The 18,798-nt window shown below is 49.2% G+C and overlaps 1 protein-coding gene across 3 annotated transcripts in view; it reads right to left on the reverse strand.

Moving 5' to 3' along the window:
• Positions 1-1,982: 1,982 nt before the first annotated feature.
• Positions 1,983-18,798, reverse strand: part of Chst15 (carbohydrate sulfotransferase 15) — a 76,983-nt gene continuing 60,167 nt past the window's right edge. For all 3 annotated transcript variants that reach the window (XM_036209490.1, XM_036209499.1, XM_036209480.1), the window contains exons 6-8: positions 11,120-11,276; positions 5,916-6,063; positions 1,983-3,840 (exon numbers count right to left, since the gene is read on the reverse strand). In XM_036209490.1, coding sequence (XP_036065383.1) covers positions 3,650-3,840; positions 5,916-6,063; positions 11,120-11,276 — 496 coding nt within the window. In that variant the 3' untranslated portion in view covers positions 1,983-3,649. The remainder of the gene's footprint in view (positions 3,841-5,915; positions 6,064-11,119; positions 11,277-18,798) is intronic.

Below are 18,798 nucleotides of genomic sequence, written 5' to 3' on the forward strand. Positions count from 1 at the left end.
AAAAAGCTAATTTTTCCTGCAAGTTTCCACTTGGCCTCACCCACGGGGCACAAGGATGTTCTCAGGATGCGATTGCTGCCCCAACAGAGAAACACCATCCTGCACAGCACCACCCAGGCTTGAGGCTGTAGTTGTGTTTCCTAGCAACAAGGGTTGGGAGAGCTTCTGCTAGAGGGGGCGCCAGCCCTCAGAGGTACGCCCTGGCCTTGGCCTGCTTTCTGAATCCCACAATCCTCTACCCTCTCCAGGTAGAAGCATTCTCCCGGAGCAAAGCCTGCCCCACACTCAACACACCACAGGAAGGAGCCATGCTGAGAAGACAGGTTGGGCCATTCTGTGCCTGGGATGATCCAAGCTTCTAAGTGTGGAAGAAGCCCTCTCTGTGGACTGAAATCCTGTGCTGACATCCTGAATGGGTGGAGCCTCTGAGTATAACTGCATTTAGAGAGAAGTCCTTTAAAGAAGTGACGGAGTGAAATGAGACCCCAAGGTGTCACTGCCATCTTTATGACAAGAGGCAAAGGTGCCAGGGCCTGCACAGAGGGACCCCCGTGTGAAGAGGAAGTGTGAGAGAGCAACTACTAGTGGGCCGTGCAAAGAGGCCCCCGAGAAACCAATGTGCCGGCACCTTGCGCTCGGTCTTGCACCCGTCACTGACGGCGTTAGTGTTGTGTGGTGGCTGAATGTGAAATGTCCCCGTTGGCTCCTGTGTTTGTACCCTGTCTTCAGCTCCCGATGCTGTTCAGGAAAGGTGCGGGACCTTTAAGGGTGGAGCTTCACGGAGAAAAGTGGCTCAGTCTGTAAAGGACCAATCTGAGTTACTTTGCTCTGGAGGCCAACACTGAGCGGCCCATCCTCCTCAAGCTCCAGCAGGACCCTGCCTACCTAGTGATGAGACACACCCAGAGGCACCAAGCATCTCAGACTCTCATCCTTGAGGCCAGTGGTCATTCAATCTTACAGTCCTACATCTGAAGACCATGCAAGGGCCTCTAGGAGCTGGACAGGACCTCCCACCCTGCCACCCAACCATGGCAGGACTCCACGAGGATTCTCCAGGGAACAGGTGCGGCGCTGTGTTGCTCTGGGGTTTCCTTCTACTCTGAGGATCGCGGGCCATCTCTTCGTGATGAGACCCTGTACTTGGCGAGAATTCCAGGAAGGCAGGGGAGGTGCTGACCTTCCCGCCATGCAACATGCTCACACACACACACACACACACACACACACACACACACACACACAGGACACCATGAAAAGAACTGGCTGACAAGCTGATGGAGGGCCCACTCTCCGCAGGCACCAGGTGCGTGGGTCCATCTTTAATTATGTTAAATACGAATAAAAGCACAGAATAAATGTGACTCGACTCGCATATCATACCTTACATGGCAAAGGGAGGGAAGGTTTCATACAACCTGGCACACAGCTTTGGGAATACGAAGTGTCTTCGGTACCAGGTCTGGGTTTTGCTTTGGTTTGGGGTGACAGGCTAGAGAGCCACCACCCAAAACACTCCTGTGCTCTCAACAAGAGGAGGCCTCAACCGAGCATAAGCCAAGGCAATGCTGGTGAGCCCTGGGGAGAGACCACTAGAGAGAAAACCGGGTCTGGATAGCCCCAGATGGAAGAAAGGGAGGGGCTGTATATTTAAAAAGATCAGCGATGAACCAAATAATATTGGAAATAATACCTTTGGCAATACTTCTGTAAGAAGCAGAATTACGCTACATGTTATTCACATGCATAGGAGCGCGCAAGAAAAATCTCTCATAATCGTGGTTGGTGTGGGGCGGTAAGATATGTCCTGGAAATGACAGGCTGACTGGTGGAGAAATTAATCCATAAAGGCCTCGTGTCTCTAATGGAGGGAGAAGCCTCATCAGCAAGATAGCTGAGGGGAACCCACTCAGTGTAAGCACCCATGCACGCACACACACACACGCACACACACACTCTGTATTCCAAATAAATATTCTCTCTCTCTCTCTCTCTCTCTCTCTCTCTCTCTCTCTCTCTCTCTCTCGTCATTTCATCCCAAAGCATCCTTGTACTCAAGCCAGACTTCCCCACTGGCTGCTGAGCCAAATGCTGGCTGGGAGAAAAGGGGGAATTGTTCTGGGATGCAGACACATAGCCCCTTCAGTAGTAGAACTGGCCCGGTCCATGCTGCTGCCCAGAGCTCTCTGATCCTTCCAATGGACTAAGAATCCCAACTCCAACAAAGGTGGACAGCAGAAGTCAACGACTGTACGATCTCTGCCGCCAGCACCCAGCTATTCTCACACATTCAAGTGACAGTCGGGTATGTAGTGTGTACACAGTCTGACGCTGGTGGAGGGATCCTGACCTGAGGACATAGCTTCACAGGAAGCATCCCTTGGCAATGCTCCAGGGAGAAGCTTTTGACATTCCCACCTGGCCCTGCGGGCCAAATGGGCTTAAGCTGTTCTCTCTGGTATTCCCTGGATGACAAGACCTTCAGCTTATTCATTGCATACCAAGTTCCTAAAAGGCCTGGAAAGTTCTATAAGGAACAAAGCTACCTCCTAGTCACCACACAGCGCATATAGCCCAAGCTTAGTCTGTGAGATGTGTTTCTGAGGACACGGGTGTCTTGAGATCCTTAGTGAGTATGAAACTGTGGCCAAAATGACAGAGAATGTGGATAAAAGATTCTTCCAACAGGAAGATGGAGGGAGGGAGCCTGTAGGCAGCCAGAACCAAAAACCAAAACGTCTCGTGCTCTCTGGTGACCCCTCCACACATGACGAGGTCTTCACTTCCTTTCCCGCCAACTGTTCAATGCCTTGAGGTTGCTCTAATCTGGCATTAACACAAGACTTCCCTTTCCAAATATAAACTGAATTCCTCAAGAAAACATCCAAAGGAGCAGAAAAGAGAGGCAGGGCCTGTCAAACTCAAGACGCAGTTTGTTCAAGAGTGCTCCTTCTCTATGCTGGGCATAAATAAAGTCTACCAGGGCATAACAGGAGGTCAGAGAGATGAGCGCATTGCCGACAGCCGATGTTTTGTTTTCTTGTGGGCTAGCAAAGGGGAAGAGGCTCATTTCTGATGTCGCGGAAGGGCTGCTGAGGGATTATGAACAAAAATGAAAAGAGCCTCCATTCTCCAAGCAGCTCCGGTCTCTGCTGGATGGGGTTAGCCATTTATGCAAGGTGCGCTGGGAAATAACACATGAAGGGTGGTTCCAGTGAGCCCCAAAGCATGGCCTCTAGTGAGCTTGGGCTTAATCGGATCCCAGGGCTGTCCAACCCTATGCCCAGACAAGCTCTCCTGGAGGTAGGAGGTCAGGGCTGGTCTGTGGCCTCCCAAAGCCTCCTCTTCCTACCCACTGGGTGCCAGCCTGCCCTCCTAAGCTCCAAGGCACTCTGGGAACAGACAGAAACCTAGCCCTGGTGTACTTTCCAAGGCTTCAGGTGGAAGAGCCCAGTGACCAAGTGCAGAGCTACTGAACATGGCAAGAAAAATGTCAAAATAGTACCAATTAACTATTGCCTTGGGAGGAGAAGATGGGGTGCCAGTGGTTTTCTCCACACTGTGGGTGACAGTTCTCCACCAGGAGACTTTTGAAGTCATGGCAATGATAAAGTCAGTAGGCCTAGCTCCTGCAGAAGGCACTCAGCTCTCACGTTGTCTTCCAGGCAAATGCTTCATCATCAAGGACCTGTGCCAGCCTCGTGTTGAAAGGCCCATAGAAGTCCTGCAGAATCTTCTGAGTGATTGGCCACATGGGCCCCAGGCTCCGATCCTCAGGACGCCGCGTGTTGGATGCAGGGTTCTTAGTCATCAAAGCTTCTTGCTTCTCACTTAGAGGCCCTATAAGGAGAAGGAAATGATCCTGTAAGGCTGGAGGTGTGGCTGGAGGTGAAGGGGACGTCACAAGAATCCCAGCTGTACTTCATGCAAGAACAAGACTTTCTCGTAACAAGATAGATGGTTGGACTGGAAAGGGGCTCAGTGGTTAACTGTGCTTGTTCTTGCAGGGGACCTGGTTTTGATTCCCAGGACCCGCTCTTCTGTAATGCCAGTTCCAGGGGATCTGACGCCCTCTTCTGACCTCCAAGGGCACCAGACACACGTGTGGGGACTTTGGTTGCCTGGAATTCTGCCACCACCATTTCCACTTTGGGTTCTTGAGTGACGCAAAGGGCCTAAGCCCGAGGAATTCTATTTCCTCTTTCTTGGGTAGTGACCACAGGGTGGGAAGACTGGTGGTCCCTGTACATGTCGCAATTGCTTTAGCGGGGGAAATACCCCAAGGCAGGCCAGCAGGGGTTACACATGAGGCTATTCCTCCCCACCCCAAGCTTCTGGGTCATCACCTGCTCACTGGCTCAACCCATCACTAAACAACTAGCTCCCCAGCTTCTGGACTCCAAGCTTGTAGGACCCTACCAAAACCCTTGCAATAGCTCCGTGTCTCAGGGTATGCAAGGCAGAAAATTGACCTTACAGCCCTGTCCCTCTTAGGAATAAAAGGCAACCATATAATGCAAGAGATTTATAGGTGGTCCAATCAAAGAAAAATGGTTCTAAGTCTTAGTCTGTATTCCAGCCCATGCCAGTTCTCAAAAAAGAAAAAATAATAATAAAGAAGAAGGGAAGAGAAGAGTCCTGGATCCCAGTGGTAGTCAGATATATTTCAAGAAATATTCAGTTAACAGAATTCCCAGGTCAGGTCATTAGATAGGGCTATGGGAAACGTCCCATGGAAAAGTGGTGTGACCTGACATTTACAGTCTCAGCAGTTGTCCTTGAGTGACTCATCTATACCCAGGCAGCACGCTTTCCCTCTGTATGTGCCTCTGCCAGCCAGTGGCATAGCCAGTTAGCAGAATGCCCTTCAGCTAGCATCCTCAGGCTGAAGGCAGGCGCAAGGCCGACTATGAGCCATCTCTAACCCAGGGATTCCCCACCAGCCAACACCTAAGATGATGTAACAGCCAGACTTCTAAACTCCATGTCACTGTAGAACTGTCCTAGCCACCCACTGTGACCTTGAACCACTTCAGAATCCAATCCATATCTGCTTACCTTTCATTAACACCTCTATGGTCCTGCAGCAACTGAGGCTCCCCCAGCATCACTAGGCCCACTAAGACAGTACCTCAGGGATACTAACAGTCATTTTGTGAATTAGGCTGGGCTTCCTTCTCCTTCTTCTAGGTTGAAATATCTCAGAGGAGTTACCTCCTCTCCAGAGCTTGCCCACCACCGCATGCACAATGTCCCATGCAACAGATACTAGGTAAATAGAAATTGAGCTGGCATCTCTTCAGGGGTCCCTGGGCCTCACACAGCCCATCTCTTCCTATTTTACACTTAAGCTAACACAATCCTAAAAAGCTCACATGCCATGGGTAAGGGGAGTTGCCTCAAAAGGTAAAGGAGTTGTAATTGCCTGTTCTGCAACATGAGGACCTGAGTTTAAATCCTCAACATCCCCTTTAAAGGCTGGATATGGCAGCTTGTGCCTAGCAGCATCACCCCAGCACTGGAAAGGGGGAAAAAGACAGACCCTGAGACTCCCTGGCTAGCCAGTCTAAGCAAAACAACAAGCTGAGTTCAGTGAGACCCCTTTCTTAAAAAAATAAAATAAAAAAAAAAAAAAGAGAAAAGTGAGGAAGACACTAGATGTTGGCTTACCTGTGAGTGTGCACACACACCTCAACACACACACATACCAATACACATAGGTGCAGATATACTCACACACACGTACAGATACACACACACATATACCCCAACACACATAGGTGCAGATACACACATACACTTACACACACACACACACACACACACACACACACACACTGTAAATACACACACAAATGAGAAAGCCCATATCCCTGGGATTTATGCTGAGCCTCTGTCTGAAGTATGACACATACCCAGGTTTAGAAACTGGAAGACCCTATGCATGGTATACTTGACATTGGATGCGTGGTCTTCCAGACGCAGAATGAGGAATTGTTCCTTATTGAAGACAGTGAGCCAATCCAGAAGGTACACAGCATATAGCCCGACCTGGAGCCTCACCTAGAAAGGAAGAGGAAGATGTTACTGCAGAAAACACTTCCCCAGCCCTGGTGCTTTTCCAAAGAACGATGGACATCTCTCTGTAAACCAACACAGACTGTCTTAGCAAACCATTACCTTCCAAAGTCAACTTTTAACACAAGGCATCCTTGCCACATGTGCAAAGAATCCCTACACTTAGGGTTGTATTTAATCTTCACAACAGCCCATGGGTGGTTCCAACCTCTACTCACAAGTGAGAGAAGAAACACAGGAAAGAAGCCAAGGGCATACAAGTTCTCTGCATCACATGTAGGTGGCTGTCTCCCTGCTGTCAATCACAACAGGCCATGAAAAGTCAAAAACAGACACCTCAAAGACACCCCAGACACTGTAAGATATAAGGACGACCATGACCATGAATGTATGTGATGTCCTTGAAATGTAACCATAGGGGGATAAAACCAATGCACAGGCAAAGCCTTCTTCCTCCCCTCCTACTCACTTCCTGAGTCCTTACCCTGTTCCTTCTCTCATGCCAAACTACCAACTTGTAATAAAGAACTGACCCACTCAAAGACAGGTCCGGCTTTTTCCCTCTGCCTAGGTGGGGACCGCTAAGGCCTCTGGATTGCATTGCCCAGCAGGAGCAATTTCATTTCCCTAGAATGTGAGCACCAGTCAAGCTGTCAGTGATTTCTGGTGATTCCAGTCTCCGGAATAACCAGAGGGTCAGTAATGTGATGGAGTCCCAGTAAGAACCCCTGGACATTACAACTTGAGGTGGTAAGATTCCTCACTGTGGCCATGTGGTCATGCATCCATCACTGCTGGGATGGGACTCTGAATCCTTTCCATGCCATAAGTTGTGGTCATGGTCACAGTAGCCCTTGGTGTGTCCTGTGAACTCTTCTGCAATACCTAACTTGAAGATGGTTGGTGACTTTCCCCCAGAACTCACAGCTGAGCTGGCGTCAGACGTGGGAGTGACGCATCACCCCCCCTTACCTACTCAGACCCTCTTCGTCCACTCCTATTAACACCCACTAGACACCCACAGGGCTCCTGGCTGGATCTCTCATCTCTACACTCTGTCCTTCTACCTATCATAGGCATGTGCTTTGTAAAGCAGTGAGCCGGCCCTGACTGGCCCTGGGACTCTCCATTTGGAAAGCCCTGAGCTGCCTCCAACTTCCAATCCATTCTTCCTCCATGGCTCCTCCCAGTCCTAGGCTCCGCCTTGGGGCATTCATTCCCCAAAATCTATCTATTTATTTATTTTATTATTATTATTTTATTTTTGAGGTAAACACTCTTTATCATTCTCCCTGACCAACGTGACTTTGAGATTCCTGGGGGCAGGGCCATCAAGTCACCTCGCACAAAGCTTTGTGTCAGCATTCACGTTAGCTCCTGGGGGAGCTCCTGGACACAGTGCTAACGACACAGTAAGGATGCATTTGACAAAGTGCAGGCAGATGCTAACCGTCTTCATCTCTCACTGTTCTTTTTCCATTTCCTCATTTGTCTAATGATGTAGGAAGATGGGGAGGAAGGAAAACAGTTATGGCACATAGCTAAGTTGTCTCCAAAATTCACTAGGTGTTCCTGAGCCTGGCTTTGGTACCGCCTTACACACCGGCTCACAGAGACTTCAAACCAGGCTGAAGGAGATGAGCGTGTGCCAGTCTTAGTAACAAAAACACATGTAGCCTCCAACACGGAATAGGGATGAGAACACCGTGCTAGGTCAGGTCTCCAGGGGCTTTCCTCTGTCTCTGACCAACCATCTTATAGCCAGCCTGACCTCATGAGGTTGATCTCTTCCGGAGAAACGACTTTTGTAACTTGACAACTTCCCAGAAGGAAAGGGGGTGGCTGTCAGTGACAGGACACTGGTGTTTTAGAGTAGCTGTATCCTGTCCCTGCATCTGCCCTGGGCACGGAACAACCTCTGAAACCATCCTGGACTACACAGGGCCTTTCTCAGAGGGAAGGCTGCTCCAGGGAGGGAGGACTGGTGGTCCAGGGAGGGAGGACTGTGGTCCAAGGAGGGAGGACTGTAGTCCAGGGAGGGAGGACTGTGGTCCAGGGAGGGAGGACTGATGGTCCAGGGAGAGAGGACTGGTGGTCCAGGGAGGGAGGACTGTGGTCCAGGGAGGGAGGGCTGGTGGTCCAGGGAGGGAGGACGTGGGACGCCTAAAAATGTGTTGGCTCCCAAAGGGAGACCTTTCCACCTACTGGTTTCAGAACCCCCTTCCTCAGCCAGAGAGAGCTCTGAACCCCTCAGGGACATTGTCTACACATGAACAACACCACTGCAACTGGAAACCATGAAGACACCCCCAAGACAGCACCAAAGTCCCATTGAACTCATGTCTGTCCAGCATAGGATGGGAACAAAAATAGAACCAACAGAGAGGAAATATTTAGGGCAAGGGCCCAATACATTTAAAATTAGAAGACACCAAAGCTGAAGGAAGCCTTTGAGCCTTTGGATGCCTCGTGACTCACTGACAAAGAACCAGAGACCAGGAGGGCAGGGGTGTCTGCCTGGACTCGACACCTAACTCCCGACAAAGTCCAGTCATGAGGTCCAATCCCTCATGACCATGATGCCCCTTCCACCACAGAGGAGCTCTGGTAAAGAGTGAGCACCCTATGGGTTCCATGAAGCACCTCAAGGGGGTCACTGCTGTGCCCCTGGAGCTCTCTCCCTTAGACAAGAGGTACCAGGCTATGGCGTTGTCATCGTTGACACGTCATAGATGAAATTGAAGAGCACACGCCTCCTGCTGCCTCAGAACCACTTTTAAGAGCACAGAAAGGAAGACAGGCTTCAAGGGCTATCAGAACTGGCAGCCTGTTGTTAGTCGCAGGTGGGGTACACCTTCAGTGAGTGTCAGTGTCCCCGTCTGTAAAATGGGAGCAACTTCAGGGGTCAGTGAGGATGTAAAGTTGAAGATAGTACCCAGTGAGCAATGAATCAAAGATACTTCTGGTCTCTCACCAATGGACTTGACAAACATTTAGTCAGGATGTTTCTAGCACACCCAGAGGTGGGGATGAACTTCCCACCCAGTTCCAATGGTGTTCCCATGGTCAGTCGGCCTGTAGATGGGAAGAAGCAAGGAAACACACCAGGCACACACACCTTCTTCTCTGTGGGAGGAAATGGCTGCGATATCCTGTCTATTTAGAGACAGCCAGAGTGCATCTAGCTTGGATGGTACAGGCCTTGCCTTTCCTAGGACAAACCTCAGGGTAGAATGAAATGTCACCACATCCAGATCTGCTTCTATCAGATGCTGACCCCTTCACAGGGTGGAAGAAGCTCACTTCCCAGCTATTAAACCCAACTATGCCTGTGTCAGGACTCCCAAATCCCTGCCTCTCTCTACCCATGACACGAAGCCAGCCAAGGCTAACATGTGCCCACACTGTCCCTCCCTCTGTGAAGCCTTTCTTAGGGCTCCCAGACAGAGGTGGCAACTGCTTGAGTAAGAATGTCCCTGCCTCTTTGGGGAGCCACACTCGCCAAACACCTCACCCCACACTGTTCATCTGGCCTGTTCCTACCTCTCTCAGCCCCTGTCTTCCCACCCACTTTGCAGGCTTGTGTTGAGGGTTTTGCACCATCACCACAAACAGGAAATTGCAGAAGGCCCAGGGTGGAAGCAACCCCGAGGCAGGCTGCATCCAGGAATATCTGAATTTCCCAACAGACCACCTGCCTTCTCCTACCCTCTGGAGCCCGCTGCATGACACACGTTGGAGCCCTAAAGAAAGCTGGGTTTCAAAGCCTAGACTTGGGCCTCAGATTCCCCATCCCTGAGTAGCCGGCTACAGAAGGCAACAAGATACAGCCTCGGCGTCCCTATTCTGTTAAAGCAAGGCCCAGCAATAGGATGGCCTGCCTAGAGGAACAGCCCCAGGCTGGTGGGCAGCCAACACTGGTGGAATCTAAGACTTTCCAACCAGGTTGGAGAACTTCCTCCTTGGTGGGTTCCAGTTGAACCAGAGTGTAGCACCATACGTTTGCGGATGCGGACACACACACGTGAAACATCTCTCAATCCTGAATTCCCATAACAGTTTGGCAGTTTAATAATGAAGCAACTGAGTTTCAGAGAGGCTAAGACAGTTGTGTGAGACACACAGCCAGGAAAAGCCGTGGTGAACCCATGCCATGGTCTGCCTCCAAAGCTTGCCTATCTGAAAATGTGGTCACCTATGCTGAGTCTTCCTTGCCAAACAGCAATGCCTGCAGGAAGATAGTCCAGAGTAAGAAAAGATGGTCTGAGAAGCCAGACAGAGAGACTGGAATCTTTCTCCTGAGCCTTACTGCCCTGGGGTAGGGGGTCTCATCTACAGAGATCAGTGTATAACTGATGTATGACATGGCCATACATGGAACAAGTAGCTACCTAACACAAGAGCCTCACTGTGGGAGCACTTAGACCTGGGAGCCTAGAGTAGAGATGAGCAGTGTAGTTACTGGATTCACAGCCAGCAAGTGTTTTGTTTTGTCTTGTCTTGTCTTGTTTTGCTTGCATAAGGCTAGAACTTTAGGTGTATTACTTAAGAGGAGACCAAATAATAAGGAGCCAAGAGAACATTCTTCAGTGAAGACCTTGTTGGAGGGAGCATTCGGACTCACAAGTGGGTAATTTTGAAACCAACAGAACAGCCCATGCTTCAGTTGTGCTCTGAGACACCCTGAGGACTGGTGTTTTCTGTCTGACATCTCTAATTACAGAGCGTGCTTTTGGAGCCTTACTAAGTGGCAGTCCTAAGTGCACCCTGATTCTCTAGTAGAGGGAGGAGATGCATGATGCCAAGTGTCTGGGTGACAGGCAAGGAAGGACACAGTAGCAGGCTGGAAAGATCCAGATGTTTTCATGGCTCTCCCAGCCAGGAGTATTTGCTTCCACATTAGCCACTGCTCAAGAGTCATTTGCACATTCAACTGCTCTGTCCTCATCTCTGCGCTAAAAACCCCCATTCACCATGGCCCCTGCACATAATAGCATCGGAGTGGCCCCGCTCTGTATGGGCTGGCTTGGTGCATACGCACAGGCATGGCGTTGTTCAGGGTGTTGTTGTAGACACAGGCGCGCAGTGAATAATCCAGCATGCAATTTTCAAACAGCTGCAGAGCCTCCGTCACCTTCTCGTGAAAGTCATCTGCAGATTTATTTGAACTTGCAAAGTAGAGATAGTCTGAGTACAACCTGTGAATAAAATAAATGGATAATCTTACCATCCGAGAATGTGCACCACACCATGTGGGTGACAATGAAAATCATCTTGCCATTACATTAGCAAGTTTGATTTATTAAAATACAACCATTTCTCTTCCCTTTCCTTCAGATAAGCCCCCTCCCTCCCTCCTTTCCCTTCTTGCTCCTACCCACAACACACCACCTACCCTTTCCACTCAGACATGTCTACACTGTCTCCAAACACCACCCAGTGTGGCTTTTGTTATTAGTTTGTGGTTGTTTGATTTGGTTGGTTGGTTTTGTCAAATTTATTTTGTTTATTATTGGGGTGTGGGAGGTCATGCACACACCACAGCATCAGTGTGGAGATTAAAGGACACCCTTGTGCACCCAGTTCTCTCCTTCCACCTTTATACAGGTTCCAGAAAGGAAACTCAGGTCCACCAGGTGTGTTGCTAGATTGTCTCACCTACATTGGCTTTTGAAAGAAAATGCATTTCTTTATTGGGAGTGGGGGTAGTGTCATGCCACAGCATGCATGTAGAGGTCAGAGGACCACATGCAGTAGTGGCTCTCTCCTTCCACCATGGGTGTCAAGGGATTGAACTCGGTCCTCAGCCTTGGCAGAAGGTGCCTTTACCCACTGAGCCATCTCATTACTCCATGTTGCTGTTCAAAATTCCTTCTAGGTACCTCAGACAGAGGCTGTTTCCACAACCAGTTTCAAAACCCATTCAACAGTCAAGAGAAGGCATGAAAATGTTCTGTTCTGTCCCACTCCCTTCTCTCGAAGGGAACTAAACCAAGGGTACATGCCATCCATGCAGTATTACATCCCCTGTGAAATTCCTGATTTTCCCCATAGATATTCTGAATGTCTAAAAATATATTAAAAATTAGGAATGGTAGTTCATACCTGTGATGGAAACACTTAGAAGGTTCAGGCAGGTGAACCCCTGATTTCAAGGCCCGTGGGGGATAGATAAAAGTTAGTAGGCCAATTTTGGCGACTTTGTAAAAACCCTGTCTCAAAGCAGAATAAAAGCACCCACAAATATGCATGGAAACACCTGCAGACCGACGTGTTTGTGCAGACACCACACATGTGCATTTGCATGTAACCACACTTTCCACAGGAGCTGCCAGCCTCCCTTAACCTCACTTGTCAGTGGCCCATTTTTAAGTGTGCATTGTCCCATTTTGGCGAGAATCTTGCTGTTAAAAGGATGGCACATGCCTTTAATCCCAGCACTCGAGAGTCAGAGGCAGGCAGATCTCTGAGTTAGAGTCCAGCCTGGTCTAACAGAGCAAGTTCCAGGACAGCCAGCCAGGGCTACACAGAGAAACCCTGTCTTGAAAAACAAATAAATGAGAGAGAGAGAGAGAGAGAGAGAGAGAGAGAGAGAGAGAGAGAGAGAGAGAGAGAGAGAGAATGAAATTATGAAGGTATGAAGGTGGGTGCTAAGGTGCAGGCTTGTAATCCCAGCACTCAGGAGGCTGAGGAACAAAGGTCTTGAGTTCCAGGACAACCTGAACTATACATTGAGTTCAAGGCTAGCTTTGACTACAAATCTAGACCCCTGGGAGAGGGAGGGGAGGGGAGGGGGGGAAGAAAGGGAACAGGAGGGGAGGGACGGAAAATTCATGGGAGGCTATTAGAAATAGCTAAAGAAGTCTGTTGACATTTCGGTTGTAGACGTGGTTTAGCGGGTTTGTCTGCAACCCACCCCAACTCTCAAACCATGACCACCATCTGACCTGACAGGGATCCTCCTGTGCAGCGGATATTTAGTCCCCTGGCTTGCTGAGGGAGACTCCTGGTGCAGTGGTTTCCCCTCCAGGCTCCCCTAGTGATTTTCCACTCCCAGCCCCTGCTTCTTGCTGTATTCCGAGCTGAGCTCAATCTCTCTCTCCTCCACAGAAGAGCCCCGCCACAGCAGCCCCACACCTCCAGCAACAGCCGGAAATGAGGTCTGTTTGAATGTTTCAGCAGATGTTGGGATAATTTCTTCACTTTGAGAACTCCTGGGATGTGTCTCCTAACTCTATTTCGCCTCCGTTTCTGCTTACAGAGGAAGCAAGAATTCCCCTCTTTTTGGCTTTGTTATTCCAGATGTTTCTCTCTCTGCTCCTCCTGCAAACACCTGCCCATGCTCCCACAGCTCTGTAAGACACCCTTCATGAACACGAAAACCCTAACTGCACCCCCTACTAAGGGCGATGCTGGGTTGGTGCCAAGTGACTGGGGCTCTGTGGCATGCTGCCCTCTCCTCCCAGTTCTGTACTCTCTGGTCCCCCACATCTCCAGCCGGTTATCTCTCTTTCCAGTGAGTCTCCTCATCCTTATGCATCCAGGGGTGAGATATCTGCACTGAACCTCACCCCTGTGTTTCCACCTACACTGAGCTCCATGCATCTACAGCCTCCTTCCAGGCCTACTGCTGGACGCTTTCACCATTCTTACATCTGACAGCACTGTAACACCCCATGTGCCACTTCACAGGCATCTTATTGACCTCAACCCCCCACCTGGCACAACGTCTTTGAAGTCTCCCAGAGTATTCTTTCTCAGCCGAGGTCCACAGAGGACGTCTTGAGATGTCTGGGGTTGTTCAGCATTGGGCTAAAATCGGTGCACAGATCAGAATGGACTGCTTGGTTGATTTCAGCTTGGCCAGCCAAACATTTCAAAAGAACTTGCCTTGGGGCCAGCAAGGTGGCTCAGTAGGTAAAGGTGCCCAATGCCTAGCCTGTCAATCTGAGTTCAACCCCTGGGACCCAAGAAGTATGTAAGAGGTCCTTGTGCACACAGATAAGCGCCAAAGAGGCCAGGAGAGTTAAACACACAGGCTTGTCTCTTCAAAGAAAGATGTTTACCTGTCTTCCACCCAGAACGCTGGGAAAGGATGGAGTTTACAACCCGGTGATCCTTTGTTATCTATAAGACCAGGCTTCACCCAAATCCCCAGAATATTATATTTGTTTAGTCCAGACCTTTTCCCACCAAATCTTGAGCTTTGCTTCTCAGTTCATAAATTCCACCCTTGTGAGAGGTGTCAACTTGTATTTTACAACAGTCCAAGTGACTTCTACATTCTCTTAGGTCCAGGCCAATCCTGCCTGCCACAGGGAAAATGTTAACCTCAGTCATTCTCCCTAGAGCCTCATTTTGAACATTGTTTCTAAGTCAACAGAACTCATCTTTATGGAAGAAGCCCTATGTACTCTGTAAACAGTTTCAATATAAATGTACCTTAAGTTTTGTTGTACACAGGGAACTGAGTTAATTGGCATCAGGAAACTTTTTTCCAAAATGGTGCAGTGCTTAAATATGGCTAAAATACACTGCCTGGTGTCAGACTCCAGAAGTCTGAATCCGTGATGGCTAACTAAAGCCAAAATGAAACAAGTTTCATTTCTGCCTCCCCTGGATTGTTCCACGGCTGACTGTAGAGATTGCAAGGACCACCAGAGGACCCACATAGTAGAAGGAGAGAACTAACTCTTGAGAGTTATCCTATGACCTTCACATGCATGCCTTGGCATGTGCACACACACACACACACACACACACACACACACACCACAACACAATCTAAATTAAAACAACAACACTACTTTCAAAATGGCTTGCTTCAAGACGTCCCATGCTTTCATGAGGCATGAGCAGAATGATCCCCAGGGTTCATTTATTGCGGTAGTTTGAATGTAGTTGGCCCTCATAAGCTCATAGGGAGTGGCATGATTAGAAGATGTGGCTTTGTTGGAGTGGGTGTGGCCTTGTTGGAGGAAGTATGTCAAGGTGGGGGTGGGCTTTGAGGTCTCAAATATGCCCAAGCCATGCCCAGTGCTATAAACAACCCAAAGTTCCTTTCTGGCATTTTCCCCCTACAGTAATAACAATTCTTAGAGGCATTTGATTCATAAATAAAACAAGTAATTAAAAACAGACTCAATTCTTGGTACCAAGTAAAAATGCCTGCTGATCCCATGAAGTTCTTCAGAGACAGGGAAGTAATTCCTGGGAGAACACTGGAATGTGTTCAATGGTCCATCCAGGAACCTCCACCCCACCCAGGTGAGGCTATAGATTTGCATGTTCGGGGTACCCATAGGCAAACTTATGTACTACCTCTCAACCTTTTAAATTAGTGGAAGTTACTTTCATGGCAAGGTGAGAGACTTCTGGGGCAGAGACAGACTCCAGTAGCCAATTACAGAACACTGAAGATCACTGAAAGCCACCAGAAGCTGCAAGCCAGCGGTAGGCATAGGACAGATTCAGACCCTGTGGAGGGTACCTACCCTGTGTGACATCCTGATTTCTGACTTCCACCTCCACACTAGAACAGAAAAATATCTGTTGGTTAGAGCCACTGAGTGTGGGATGATTTACTGGAACAGCCTAGAAAAATGGTGCAGTCCTTAACCCAAAGAAGATGGAGGGGTTATTTTATTCAATGCCATTCTCCACCAGAGACCCTGAGCATTGGCCTCAAATGTACAGAAAGAACTGGCCATGAGGCCACATCTCCTGAAGGAAACCAGAAGATGGGCCATGGCAAGGCAGGAGCTGAGTCCTCTGAGGAATGAGGACAAAGCATTCACAAGGCTAATGACCTTGGATGACTGACAAGCCACTTAGATGATTAAAGCCCCTCAAAAAATGTTGAAAATGACAGCCAGCAGATCAAGAATATCTATCTAGAGGACCTGAAAGAGCCAGTGCAGGCAAGAGTGTGTAGCAACATAAAATGGAAAGACACAGACCTAAACACTCACAGTTTAGGCTTTAACCCCAATAGCACTGTGATGACGTAGGAGAGAAGCAACACGGTGTGAGCAGTATGAATCATCACAGGACCCTATATAGGGACACCAATGCCACCTGAGGCTTCAGTGACGAAGATAGCAACAAAAGTCTGGGGGAGGGTACAGGAAGGTGGCAGACAATCCTAGACTGAAAGGGACACCCATCTTTGGTTCTGGGTGCCAGATGGTATTGGGGAAGGCATGGCATCTGCAGGGAAACAAAGACTTGGTAGGACGATTGCTCTTCTGAACCCCTGAAGGATAGGCCAGGGGGTGGAAAGTTCAGCTTCACAAAAGGGAAATTTTCCCCAGTGAGGGCAGTGACTCCAGCAGCCTAGCCTGGAGGGGGTGAAGTAGCATGAGGGGCGGGGGCCCCCCAAAAGTCCCCTACACTCTGTGTCAGGGCTGCCCAGCCCCCTCCTGTGATCTACCCCATCGTCTCAGTCCCAAACCACTCTGAACAGATGGGTGTTACATTTGGCCAAGACTGTTTCCAACAGCAATTCCAAATATAAGCCCAAGAACATTCCAGGCCTTCTGTGCTGTGGTTATTTTAGAAGCCTGCTGGTGCAGATCTGTAACTGTGGGCCTGCGTGAAGGCCAGACATACCTTGTCAGCTCTGTGGAGTACAGAGGAGGGTCCTGGAACCCCAGGAGAGGTGATAGAAGGGTGTGTTTGTGGGCAAAAGAGGGCTCCTCTTAATATTACCACATATCCCCACAGAGACAGACAATGCCCCATCACATAATACCTGGGTGGGTACCTCAAGGCCACTGATGCTCAGTTAGGGAGCTCTGCTCCGAGTCGGCACAAATCGGAGGCCCACATAGTGACAGTGGTTCAAATGGGATCTGGGGCTGGGTTGTGGCTCAGTGACTGAGTACTTGATTGGCTTCCATGTATGAGACTCTCTGTTTTACCCCTCCACAGTTGGGGGAAAGGGGGGGAAGGGAATAAAGCATCTGTTGGATCCTGGGCTTTGCAAAGGCCAAGTCAGGTTAGCCTCTAACATCCCCTCCATTTCCAGCCTGTGGCTGTTGATGAGGGACTTGCAGAGGCTCCATGCTAGCTATAGCATGCATGTTCTTATTCTGTCCCCAGAACTACCCCATGAGATCCACACCCCTATCACAGAGAGGACTGGAGTTAAGACAGGTTCGGAGGCTCACTCCAGGCCACACAGCCTGGAAACAAACCAAGGTCTGCCTGGCCCCAAAGTCCCTCCCAATTTAGGGTAGGAGACAAGCCAGTGGCTCACCAACATGGATGCCAGCCATTTGAGTCAATGGTCTGAGGATATGACTTGACGTCTCTATCACTTTGGGCACCCGGCGTTTTGGAAGCAAGAGTCAATTGTGTTCTGGAACTGCTTAATAAGTCACAGGAGGCTGGTTAAAAACAAATTACAATGGGCAAAAGAGCAGCAAACAAACATGGGATGACACAAGATATGACACTGCCCATCATCCCCAAAAGCCAGTGTGTTATGGTGCATCACCATGCTCATCTACAAAAATGACAACAGCAATAAATGGGTGTTCTGGAGCCCAGCACACACCAGCACACTCTCTGGTCACTTATCACTCGGACAAGCTAATGGGGATTGCATCGCTCACTAGCTGTCAGCAATGTTTGTTATGAAGGACAACGGGTCTCTTCATTACCCTCCCCTCCACATGGGGACTCTGCAAATTCAGGCTCCAGGTCACTAGTTTGGTGAAACCCCTCTCTACAGAGGGTTTCTCCTTTCATAGTAATTTTTTTTTCCCTTGGAGCCCTTTTATAGCCAGATATGAGCATGGACCATAGAATTCAGTGGACGAGTCAGTTTGGACTATGTACAGAGTTGTACAGCCATCACCATGATCTTGTACTAAGCGTGCTCCTTACCCAGCAAGCAACAACTGATTGCAACAGGCCAGGCCATGTCAGAAGTTACACGATCCAGCTCAGAGGCCTACACCAAATCATAGCCTTCCGGGTCAGGCTCAGCTGCAAAAGTGCAACTGTTGGTGGCATCACCTGGGAATGCTCCTCCCAGTGACTGCTCAGTGCTCCAGAACTTCTCAGAGATCATTCTGAGGAAGAGTTCAAGGCCAACACTAGTATAGTAGCCACTAGGTGTACTGATCCCTCCTGAACTGGCTCTCCTCAAAACACTGTCCTCTCCCTGACCTCCATGACCGCCCCCCCCCCACAGCGTCTCATGTCAGTGGCTGCATTTCCTCACCCAAGAGCCCCTGAAAGGTAGACACACTCGTATCTTCCAAGTGACTTTCCAGCCCCACCTCCCGGTGTTGCAGCCATGTGAGGGTCATAATAAATGGACCAGAGATGGTGGCCAGAGCAGCTGGCCTCAACATTCTCCCTCTGCCAGCATCCACATTCAAATCACAGATCAATAGCTTCCCAAACTCTGATATGATACATCAATAATCATCATAGATATTTTTCCTACATGAAAAAAAAAAGGCCATTTCATGTAGCTTTAAGAAAGTTCTCTGTCTTCCTGAATTACAAACCGTGAATGCTTCATCATGAACTATGATGAGGCAGGACTGGCCAGGCCAGGTTACTTGGAGAAATGTCTCAGGTCACTTTAGGCCAGACAGGTGACACAGAGGAGGCACATGTTATCTAAGTAAGAACATCTAGGTCAGAGATGTAACACATCTAAGTGAAACGAGACTCCTTGTTGGCTGGGACACTGAACAGGGG

Source organism: Onychomys torridus, chromosome 1 (assembly GCF_903995425.1).
Source record: "Onychomys torridus chromosome 1, mOncTor1.1, whole genome shotgun sequence".
Taxonomy (NCBI): domain Eukaryota; kingdom Metazoa; phylum Chordata; class Mammalia; order Rodentia; family Cricetidae; genus Onychomys; species Onychomys torridus.